At 40.0% G+C, this 12,363-nt stretch overlaps 1 protein-coding gene across 2 annotated transcripts in view; it reads right to left on the reverse strand.

Moving 5' to 3' along the window:
* Window positions 1–6,054: 6,054 nt before the first annotated feature.
* Window positions 6,055–12,363, reverse strand: part of plpp3 (phospholipid phosphatase 3) — a 28,216-nt gene continuing 21,907 nt past the window's right edge. For both annotated transcript variants that reach the window (XM_080878710.1, XM_080878711.1), the window contains exon 7: window positions 6,055–8,135. In XM_080878710.1, coding sequence (XP_080734836.1) covers window positions 8,007–8,135 — 129 coding nt within the window. In that variant the 3' untranslated portion in view covers window positions 6,055–8,006. The remainder of the gene's footprint in view (window positions 8,136–12,363) is intronic.

Genomic DNA, 12,363 nt, shown 5'->3' on the forward strand with positions numbered 1-12,363 from the left:
TTACACCAATGACTTGGGACTTGAATTGGACTTGAACCGGTTTACTTGAAAAGACTTGATATTTCACCCCAAATATAAAATTTAACACGCATATTATATAGAGATTGAAAATGTGACGTCATTCACGGGTAGAACCGCAAAGGATTCTGGGAACTCGTGGCAAGAAGTACTAGCGCACGCAGGCTTTCAATTAAAATCAGTTACACAGCGATAAAAAGAAACACAAAAATGTCAAGAAGCTGTTGTATTATTAACTGCAATAGCCGGTCGCATGACAGCCACGGGAAGCCGACGGGTAAAGAGATCGGTTGTTATCGGATTACGACGTTTAAGAGAAATTGTTCAGCCATGTTTCCGAAGTGACAAACAGGCGACGGATGGCCTGGATTGCAGCCATTCAAAGATCAAATATAACGTCCCAGAACCCTCCAGCTCACAGGTTAGTCTGCTCCAAGCATTTCCACAAAGGTCAGTCTGCTGTTGTAGTTAATACGTCATTTTCATAACATAATTGGTGATATAGGTTACAAGCAAGTCTGGCGCTGAACAGAAATTGTCGTGCTATGCTCCTTTGTTTATTGTGCATAAATAGTGAATTGTCCTGACACAATATTGCGTTTCGCCTCTGTTATTATGGTACATTGACAAAAACATATACTTTTATTCACAGGATAAAACAGGTTTTTTGTATCACTAATTGCCCAGTACGATTACAGCATCCAATATTATTGTCACTGCTACATTTCTGTGATGCGTACCAGAAATTATTTCCACTACTAATTAATTACCGTTGAGCTCAAAGGTCCTATTAATAAACGGTTAAGGAATGTGTATTTATGAAGACGATTTGTGAGACTGGTAAACTTATGATACGTACGATGGTCTTTACTTTCTACACGGTGCGTTTCAAGGTCCTGTACCCATCCGGCGGTAAACTGTACCTGGGCTTGTTGCAGTGACCGGAAGTTACTAAACTTCATGAGTGTATGCACTCACTCCAAGAACCGTATGCTTATAAATATGCATATAAATATGCTACGATGAGATAGCTGACTTCATCTAACTAGCAAATGTTTTCCAGGCTACGTTGGTGATGCAGTTTTTTTTTAATGTGTATGATATTTTTGTCATGCGATTTTAAAGCCGGTCCTACAACCGCATCCAAGAATAACATGCAGCTTATCTCAGAACTGTCGGTGAAAATTATTCTTGGAGCTAGGTTTAATTGAGCTGCATTCTAAAGAGGTGCAATTTCACAATTTGTGTATATTTTCTAAGTTCACTATTTTGTCATGTGTTGAGAAAAACACAGATTTAAAAATTACATGGTCTAATATTTACATTTAGCATAACTGCAACATGCTTTTTTTCGTTTTTTTTAATGACTCGAAAGGACTTGAAATTCAAAATTTCAGACTTGTGACTTGACTCGGACTTTTACACCAGTGACTTGAGACTCGACTCTGACTTGCCTGACATTACTTGAGACTTGACTTGAGACTTGAGGATAAAGACTTGAGACTTACTTGAGACTTGCAAAACAATGACTTGGTCCCACCTCTGCATTTAGATACAGGAGAATCTAGTGGATTGTTCCATCAGCAGCAGCCTTGGTGATGTTTAACACCCTGAGACTATTAAATATAATACAAGGAACATAAACAGAAAACATGAGAAGCAAGAAGAAACAATCTCGTGAGCACAAAGAGGGACCTACACGCTAAAGGCTGATTAAATACTAACAAACAGAAGGTGAAGGAGACACAGGTGGAAGCTACTGAGAACAATTAGGGTAGGGCGGGCAGTCACAGAGGAAGAAGTCGCACTAATGCAAGACATGAATGAAAACCAGCCTTGAAATTAAACAGGAATTAACCAAAAGACAAACACTAACCACAAAGACAAAATGACTCACGTGGGGGAACGGGCACTAACAGAAAAATGAGATAAGGGATGTCGATTTAAGTAAAACTAAATCAAGGTATAAACCACAAAACACAGGATTGCAAAACTGAAACCCATCACTGTAATGACAGTAGTAGCAACAAAAACCATACCATGAGACCTTAGCCTGCCTGCTGTAGCTGTGCATTTGTGACTGGTTTTGCAACCCCCTTCAAGACCCGCTTCTGCTTTCCTGTTTCTGTCATAATGTCGTGACTCTCCGCCTCCTGAATGTATGCACGAGAAAGGGTGGGGAAGTCCCAGAACAGAGCTGTGACACCCACTGTACACTGCTGGAAAAACCAAAACCCTTTCTTAAGTATAGCTGTTTTCATTAATATTAGCAATTAAGAGAAAGTACAGCAAAAAAATTCTGAAGGAAACCGAATGTACCAGGGTGATGACATATTACACTTAAACTCACAAATATGGGTTCAGAGGAAAATACTCCCAAAGTCACTAGGATTCATTGTCTGAATGCCTGAGTGTCAGTGAGGTATTTGAGATAAAGGTCAGACAGTCTCAAAGTAGTGTGCAGTCTGTACATAATATGGAAACTCAATCACTGTTGAGATCTATCAGTCTGGACCAAAGTTGTGGCTTTACTGGCAGATGGATGTTTTCATCAAGGCTAAAACCCTGTCAAACACAAACAAACTGAATATTTCTCAGCAGAGTTATGCACTGATTGCCCATATATTGCACACTTATCTAAAACCTTAAAAACTGGAGCACAATAAATAGGTTAATCCATTCTTCCGGTCTGTGTCAATTAATGCCAGAATCACATCGAGCTCCATTTAACACTCACTGGATTGAGGTTTCATCAAAAAAGTGTTAAATTATCTCCCCAGCTGAGACAAAGACACAGTGTTCTAGTCTAGGATCATCATCATAAAAACAGGGTATTAATCCTAGATATTAATCCTCATGCTGGCTCCACATGTGCCTATTGAATGATAGCTTCATCCTTCACTCCACTGTGGCCTTATTTTAATCAGTGATATGCATGTAATATTGTAGATTTATGAAAAACTGGGTTAATGCTTCTTCTTGTCATTTATTTAGAGGCTGCTCCATTTTGCCCATTATCAGTGTTTTGGGGGGGGTTAGGAGATATTTGTTATGAGAAGCTGTCTCTGGCACTGAAGCGCAGGACTGGCAGGTAAAAAAGAATGTTGTTGCTAATGTACTGTCATTCATTTTCTTATGTTTCAGAATTTTTGGAGGCAGGAAAGTATTCCAATAATCATTTTCAACTCAGTGCAGTAAAAACTCTTAGCCCTTTCTCTTTTTTATTCTTTCTTATAGTTTCCCCTATGGGTGTGTTATATTATGTCTACACGCCTCACGTGTGCTTAAAACCTGCAAAACAGACACTGCCTCAGTGTAAACATTTGGCTGCGGGGAGTCCTTTACATTTACCTCAGGGAAGTGTTGCCCAGGTCGCTCTTCTTTGGCCGGTCAGCTCGTGTGTTTCCCCGGACTCAGTTCCCTGCAGAGAAAAGACCCTCTGAGCTCCAAGCTTGCTCAAGGCACTCCTGGAGGTACCACCCTCACCGCAGCTCTGTTCCATCGCCCTCACACACTCTCTTGAAACATTCAAACCAAACCAAAGCCACCTACAGTAGCGCTCTTGTTGTGATGTGATGCTTTTTATATCATGTGTGTCAGTGGCCATTTTGCTCAGGGCATTTTGACTGTGACCACTTGATTGCAAGAAAAGAAGTCTGTTAGTAAGCCCTGCTTTGGATAACCAGTAGAAAGCCACTATAACCACTTTTACACATTCTGGTTCACAATTATAAATTGAAAATGATTTCTCTCACATTGCTGCCTTACTTTACCTACCAGTAAACTGCTTTCAGTGCGTGATGTCTTCTTTTAGTCATTCAGTACACTGCATGTGCTTGCATATGTTACCAATCTGTTATAAAGGAAAGGTTCTCCACTTCAATTACGCTGGAATTTCTAACAAGGTCCAGCAGTGCAGAACAAAGCTAACTTGCTCCTGGCAAGTGCCAGCAAGCAAATAACTCTTATTCTCCACATCCAAGTGTATCCAAATATAGTCTAATTAGCTTTATAACTCAAACAGGTTTCATATTCCATCATTTTTCATAATTCCCTGTATCGATGCTGAAATCTGTGCATCATTGAAGTATAAACCTTTTGGAAACGGTGGAGGGGGAAAAAGCCTTGTTTTTAATACAGCCACCACACATTATTGAGTTTATCCAAATTAGGTTGTGAAAAGCTTTTATAAGACATTGGGTGGAGATATTTCTCAGCCCACAGAGGAAGACGTAATCCATTTAACAAGAGTTACAATGTCAACATTACCAAAAGGGTTTGACGTTCCAACAGTGATACAGAATTGTTCGCGTTTTAGAGGAGAGTGGGCGTATCAGTGATTACTTACTCAAGTAAAACAAGAGTAAAAAGCACTTACTTATTGTTCATGTAAAACATGAGTAAAACATGAGTAATAAGTAAAAGTAAACAGAGCAAGAAGGATGTACTACAGCTTGCCATGGTGAGGTGACACACACCCAGCACACTGAGAGAGAGGTACAGATCTGTGTAATGCCTTGGCCTCCCTGTGACAGCCCTCTGCCAGTTCTGCAGTTCTGCTCTGCTGCTGCCAAACACGACCACAACATGGGCCTCTTCGCCTCAGCAGCAGGCGCTCTACTATTACAGCCATGCATGGCTGACCCCAGGTCTACCAGCTGTTCACCAGCAGTATCCATTTGGTGCTATATTCTTTACAACTGACCTCAGACCAGCTGTAAGACAATACTTTACAAGACACTGAGGGGGGGAAATGCATGCCACAATAATGATGACATCAGTCAAGTGATGGCTCTGAATAATTGCTTTTCAACACTTTGGTCTCATTTAAGCACCAGTTATGCACTTTCTTTCTTTCTTGTTTTGTTTGTTGGCCATGTTGTGCATGAAGAAATCTGTAGCCTTTGCATTAAACACATATTTCTTCTGTCAAAAGCACACAGTGTTCTGCTCTACTCTTTTCTCTTTTTGCTTTGGAATAAACACAGACACGCACACGCACTTGATGACGCCAGCCTCTGAGGTCATGAACTCACAAGCACTTCTTCGGCCTTTTCTCAGCGTGCATTTTTATGTTGTGCCTGCATTCATGCAGAGTTATTGGCAAAAGAAAGTGGGCCAATGGAAGATACTGAGTATAACCTTAAAGGTGAGTCACTGTCTTACTGTGCACCAGCATTGATGAGCAATACCTAAATTGGTGGTGAAATACTATTTGCAGTAAATAAAAGTGACATTATGAAGTCACAGAGAGTTGGGGGATGGCTGCAATCACAGCATTGTGAGGCAATTCAAGCAATTAAATATCAGATTTTCCAATTATAGGGACAGATGGGTATCAGCTTATGTGTGCTGGCATTGAGATCAGCTATAATTCATGTAGCAGGACTGCAGTTTAAGGCAATTCATATCAAAATCAATAAACTAATTCTTGGTTAAACTACTCATTATCAGTGTCATTCACTATTATTATATATTACATGAATTGCTCCTGACTTGTACTTATATAGCACCTTTATACTGTAACCAAGCAGCCACTACTACAAGCCTCATACTCCCATAGATGTCTTGGAAGTAATTTGGGGTTCAGCATCTTGTACACTTAAGTACATGGAGTGGAGGGCCAGGGATCGAACCACCAATCTTCTGATTAGTAGATAATCTGTTCTACCCCCTGAGACGAGTCTTCCTCTAAATGTGTTTTCACTGACAAATTAACACTTCAACAGCTTCTTTTCTCATGGCTGGCCTCTCTGAAATGCACATGGTGACCCAAATCTTTACGTAATTTTAGTTTATAGTCTAGTGAATGTCCAGTTCTGGGATACATCAGGAAATAATGGAACAGCTGACTCACATAGTTGCCTATGATGGATGCAGGAGAAATTGGCAGGTGTAAGAACTTGAGGATGGCCAGATGACTCAGTCTGGGCAGATCCTAAATGGCAAGCCTTGTGAACTGCCAATTTCAAATTAAAAAAAACAAACATCAAATCCATCTGTCAGGGAAAACATACCAAACTCCAAAAGTGTGTTCATATGAGCTGTTTTTTTTATTGAAAAGCACATGTAATAAAGCAAAGTACATATAGCAGAAAAAACACCATTACTGCTATTTATTTTGTACAAAAGAGGACAAGACAATACAAAAATACTATGAATTTTAATACAAGTAGGGGGTGTATTTTTTAGCATATTACAAATGTAACTATTACAATCTACAATAGTTTATTTATCTAAATACAAAAATCTGTCAATCGATGCTTTTAAGCAGCATTTTGTAAAGAACACAGGTCTGTATAGTGGATATATCTAAACATGTTAAGAAACAATATCTTACAGGGTTAATTTTAGTGATCTATACATTATTTATATATTTATAAAAAAGAGAGAGTAAAATGATAGGACGGACTATACAATGAGAAAGATGTGCAACATGGCGGAGTGTGTTGTTGGAGGATATCTGAGTTGGCTGTAAATAAAAAGGACTTCTGTATGCTGTACTGTACAACTGTTAGTGATTACACAGGACAGGCTATAAACATACAAGGTTAAAGATGCTTCTTAGCAGAGAATAAAAATATTAGATCCACAGTTTTTATAACTCACCTGCTCTCAGACATACAGTGGAACACATTCACGCTTGTCATTTGACACAGTTTATCAAGAGGGGGCTCCTTTTCACAGGGCACATTCAAACGAACACACGCAATCACACTGACAACAAGCACGAGCATACCAAGATAAGAATGCACACGCACATGCAAACACTCGCACACACACTTTGAGAGACAGACATCCACTGCCAATGAGTGATTGAGTGGGTGAGAGCCCCTCCCTGCCAGCGGAAAGAGCCCAAATCATCCCAAAATAATGTGCCAGCTTTGCTGTAAATCACCCTCTGTGCATGGTAACAGACCACACCCTTTCATTCCACCCACCTATCACCTTCTGGTTTAGGAAGCTACAGAGAATAGCCCCATCACCAAGAAGTGGTGGCACAGCCACGCCTTTTGTACAGGCAGGCGGGTGCTGTGAGGTCTGCCCCCATCCTTCCATAGAATTTAACCCCCTTTACTTTATCTAACTCTCAAAAATGCAACATCCCGGGCTTGGGCCACTCTGAAATCCACTAAAAAAAGCTTGATGTGCTGATCTGGAGACAGAGGTCAATGAGGTCAGAGGGCCTGACTTTCCAGGGCCTAAGATTTGAAATAAAAGGACTCCTCTGTAGCCTGTTATAAAGGCCTACTAAGATCAGTGTGTGATCCATACAGTGGACTGTAGATACAGAGTTTCTATTATGAAAACTATGTTTCCCCCACATATGAAGTCTAGTATGAAACTACCAACCTGGGTTTGTTTTGCTTCTCGGAGTCAATATTTCTGTCTCATTATGTCAGCATGATCAAGATCTTTTCAGACAGACATCTCAGGCAGCAAGTGGTGATAATGGACAATGGAGTTAAAACAGTGCTATAAGTTATATTTTTCTATATTGTTATCATTTCTACGCTGCTAATTATTGCAGTAATTTCCTTCCCTTAGGTAAGGAAGTTGTTTTCCTTTGCTGTTCCAAGGCCACAGAGAGTTTGGGGAGGAAGCTTCACTGGAAATCCCTCTCTCCCTAGGCAGGGGGTTTGCCTTTTTTTCCACCCTTAGCTCTGTCTATCAAGTTATCATCTTCTTAATTAATTTGGTCTTTCAGCTTCCAATTCTTTTTTTTTTTTTGTGCTCAAAAGGATGGGCTCAAATGCTGATTAGTAGTTATAGTAAATAATAAGTCTGGATAGTGAGAGTGGACTCTGAAGTGCAAATCTCAAATCTGATACCCTAGTCCACAAAGTGCCTCCAGCTGGGGCACTGCAAAAGGGCGGAGGATGCCATTCAACAAGCAGCAATTGTCTCTTGTCGCTACATTCTACTGTCCGATGGGAGGTGAGCAGTGCTGCGATTGGCTCCTCAGTCACAAGACGATGTGGGCTCCCTCACACCATGTTGTGGTGGTTGTTTCTCTCAATGATGTCAGATGAAGGGAGCAGCTCCTTCTTAATCGGGGAGGGCGGGGGTGTGGCCGGCTTCACCCTTGGCTTGAACAGGTCTGACACATAGAACACCTGGTGGACACAAAGTGAGATAAGATGTGAAAAGAGAACTAAACAAAGATTGGATTGTGTGCAAAAAAAAGTTTCGCAGTGCTGGTTTAATGCAAATGGCACACAGTGAAGGACAGCCAAGTTACTGTTTTAATTTACATATACCGTGTTTAACTTATCTCATTTGATTTGACTATGCTTTAGTCAGTCTTACAGAGGCATTTCAGGGATGTCTGATTCCAAGATATGTGTGAAGTATTACATTTTATTGTACAGCAGAGAAGTCAGCCCTCTATTGGTCGGATTAAGTTGTAGAATAGTTTCTAAAAGTGTAGATTCTGGTACAGGACCTGAGCTTGAAATATGGGAATGAATAAACGGTCTGGCTTGTAGATATCTGAAAAAGTGTGATGCTGGTAGACTGTATTTATTACAAAGCTGTTCAAATGATTCTAGTTTGGCTGACTATAAAAAGGTCCTTAAAGCAAGTTATTCCACTTTTGCGACACTCCATAAATATATTATCCTGATAGAAGGTTTAAAGACATGGACACAAACAGGCTAAGAGGGGAAAAGTCATGGAGATGTGGAGATGGGCGACTTTAAAGTGGCAGTTGGAGGGGTGAAATTAAGGAAAAGGCTGTTAAAATTCACGCGAGCAGCTCATTCCTACATCTACTCTGATCACATGCTGGATATAAATATAAATGTTTATTCTGGTCATAAACAATTGCTTCAGTGGGGACTGGTTACTTCTAGTTCTAGTTCTGTGACAAGTGGCATCATCCCAAGTAGAAAAATAAAGCATATCAATCCCCGCACACATCATCATGCTACTGTCAAACAACCAGCCACAGGGTAAAAGACAGATCTTTACCAAAAAAAGTACCTGTAGCTTTTCAAAACTTTACAAGGAAAAATTGCTTTTATAACCCACTAGCTTAAAAATTTTAAGTGCTAAAGTTGTGTACCACTAGTGCTGAGACATTTGAGTGACAGGTAGGGTGCTATCCAGGTCCCTAGCTGTCTTTAAGCTTTATCACAGCTAATTCAAGCCTCCAAACTGAACCTCTTGACTGTGTTTGTTATTCTGGTGCTTTCTATTTTCATTTGAGTTCAAGGCTCCAGTTTTGGAGACTGAAATTCTAGTATTTAGTTTGCATGTAACTTAGCATGAATTAGCAGGTATCTATGTCTGTGCAGTGCACGCATACAGTCTATGTATGCACCTTAGAACTACATCCTTTCATTCTTGAAATCAAGTCTTCAAAAGAGGTGTTCTCGAACCAGTGACTACATACAATCTATGCTCGATACAAGAATATTAACATGCACATGTATTTTCTTATGGGCGGGATGTTCTTGAGAAATGTTAAAGTGAATTTTGCATTATATCTTGATGTCCCAATGAGAAGTCAGGGGTATCTGCAGAATGCAATGTGGGCATCGGCTAGAAGATGATCTGCTCCTAAACCCAGGTTTTTTCTTTTTTGTTGGATGAGGAATGCCCTTTGTGGTTAAAAAGCATCTGTAATCTTGATACTTTTTAGTGACAAGGAACTCCCTTCTGCATTTCCTCCACCATGTTCAGTCCCAGACTGGCAACACTGAGTAATCTGACTGAAGGAAGTGATCTTAGTATTGCTCACTCTAATATAGGAGGGATTAAAAAAAAAACAAAAAAACAAAAAACTAATTTGGTGGTGAATAAAGGAAAGGAGAAAAAAATAAGAAAAAAAAGCTTTTCATAAGATCACAATGACATCATATGCCAAACAGGAAAATGGGGCAAGAGTGGACAGGAAGTGGGCCCATGGAAACTCTAGCCCACTGTATCAGTGGATTACCGTTTCCACTTACACGGAGCAGAGGTCAGTCATGAGCAAAACTGGCTTCAGCTGTGGACTAACACACACAAATACATGAAAGCACACACACATAATTGGCAGGTACAGCAGCTTTTCCTTCCATGATGCCAGTCCGGGCTGAGTGAATGGCCTGTGCGATGGAGTCCAGGGGGGAGAAGCTCCCATCAACACTAAACTATGTAAAAGGGAACCTTTACTGGGAACCAGCAGTACAAGGAAATAAAATGAATATTTCCCTCAGGGATTTTACATGGATTGGAAATGATGCTGTCATATGGAAATTGTCTCAAGGGACAAACAGTAGCCAGTTTAGTGTTCATCTGGGTTTTCTGCCCAAAATACTTGACATGCAGTCACTGATCTATTTATAAAACAAAAAGTGTCCCATTCTCCGCTATTTAAGCTTGATATTTCCAGACTATAAGGACACTTAGCGACATTTGATAGAAGGGCGATATGTAGAATGACACCTTCATAACAGATGGGTGCTTTCATGGACTTTAAATGGCCCTTGGTGTATACAACAGTTGGTTTGGGCACTGTGTCTTAAATGCCATATTATAAATGCTATGACTCATAGAGTGTTAATGGATATGCGGCCATACAACTGAGGTGACTCAGAGATATGGGAAACTTTCCATACTTATCATGGGGATTTCTCATGGCCAGCTACATCAGGCCCTGTTGCTACATGATTCAAGACCAATCACACTTGACCTTGACCTACCCTGTTGGAAGGCTTATCATGACCACACCACTTCCTTTGCATAATATACACTAATGCACCTAAAGCATCTAGCCCCATTGTGCTGTATAGTGCATACACAGCAGTTTGGTGTTTTTTCGTGACAACTGCATAAAAAAAAACTTTTGTACTTTTAATCGCATATCTTTACACACAGTTAAAAGCAGAGTCACACAGGAAGTTAGCTAAGTCAGTGTCTTCTATTACTTAGAAGAACCTGACATATATAAAATGTTTTTTATTAGTTTGCATGCACATGAAATCAACTTTAATTATATTATAACCACACATTTTCCATTTACACCAGAAGAGTTCGGAGGAGCAGCTACAGCTATTATACAACTGCATAATTCTAAGAATGTTATCAGTCAATGGCATCGTCTCACACTTCAAGCACGTATCTTACTGTAAATGTCCCTGAACAGATAAAAATTACAGTGTAGGCTATCTGGTGGCACAAATAGAATTCCAAATTTACATTTAGGTTATATCTGTTTACTTCCTGTTTCTATATGAGTTCATCGGGACCACACAAAGACTGCTTCGCTCTCTGAGCGCCTTGGTTTGTTTTTTCGGGGGGAGTTTTATGCCTGACCTGACGCCTTTTTGCAAATGACAACGAACTTAGAAAAACAAATAAACGCTGCCCCCTTCTTCCTTCCTCATCACAGCTGGTTCTTGTTGGATTCAGTCGCCTTGACCTTTATTACAACTCATATTGAAAACTGGGTCACTGTGTCTTATAGTAAGTACCAGGTGAGACAGTAATACTTCCTGTTGTGGTATTTTTAAAAACTATGGGTGTATTTAACTCAGAGACTTTATCTGTGTGCACAGACAACAGGGTTTAAAGCAGCACTTTACTTACAGTAAAGCACAAAGTAAAGTCTACAAAGCCACAGTATAACACATCACTACATCTGAATGTGTCCATAAACATTTGAATTGTTCATTTACCGGCAATCAGTGGGGGTGCACAGCGATGAAAGAATTAACTGTAGCCCATAACAATAACATCCCGGCACAACACACATCTTTGCAGTGAGTCAGCTAAATTTATTTGGAAAGGAAGATGCTGTTTCACAGTATAACAGTATAACAGACTAGCAAGAAAATCCACTAATTCGTCTCATTTTTTCTTCACTTCATCAAGTCAGACCTTTGCGTATCATGAAGTGACTGGAAAATCACATTTTCATGTTGAAAGGTTCAGACTGGATTAATGGACTGCATACCATGAAACTCCTAAATTCTTTTACCTTCTTCATCATGATTATTCTTCATTTTACATTTACAAAAAATGATTAAACTTGTGTAGTTTCTAACTTAGAATCTAAAGATCTTAAAACTTTCTGCTGGCATCTGAAAGCCACACAGGCTTTACATCTTCTCTGTCCTGCCTCCACTCATCTCCTATCAGGCGCTTTCTGCTCCACTGCTTACTGAGAGGCAGAAAGCGCTGAAGTAAAGTACTCACAGATGTGTGTTTCTACTAAAACCTGGCAAATCAGAAGAGGCGTCACGGATTGTAAAAGTAACCTCACTGCCTTAATCGGCAGGGGTTTGACTGTGTGCGCATGTGTGTGTGTGTGTGTACATTATATGTGTTGTAAGTATATGGACATGAATAATGTGT

This window comes from Rhamphochromis sp. 'chilingali', assembly GCF_963969265.1.
Source record: "Rhamphochromis sp. 'chilingali' genome assembly, chromosome: 3".
Classification (NCBI taxonomy): Eukaryota; Metazoa; Chordata; class Actinopteri; order Cichliformes; family Cichlidae; genus Rhamphochromis; species Rhamphochromis sp. 'chilingali'.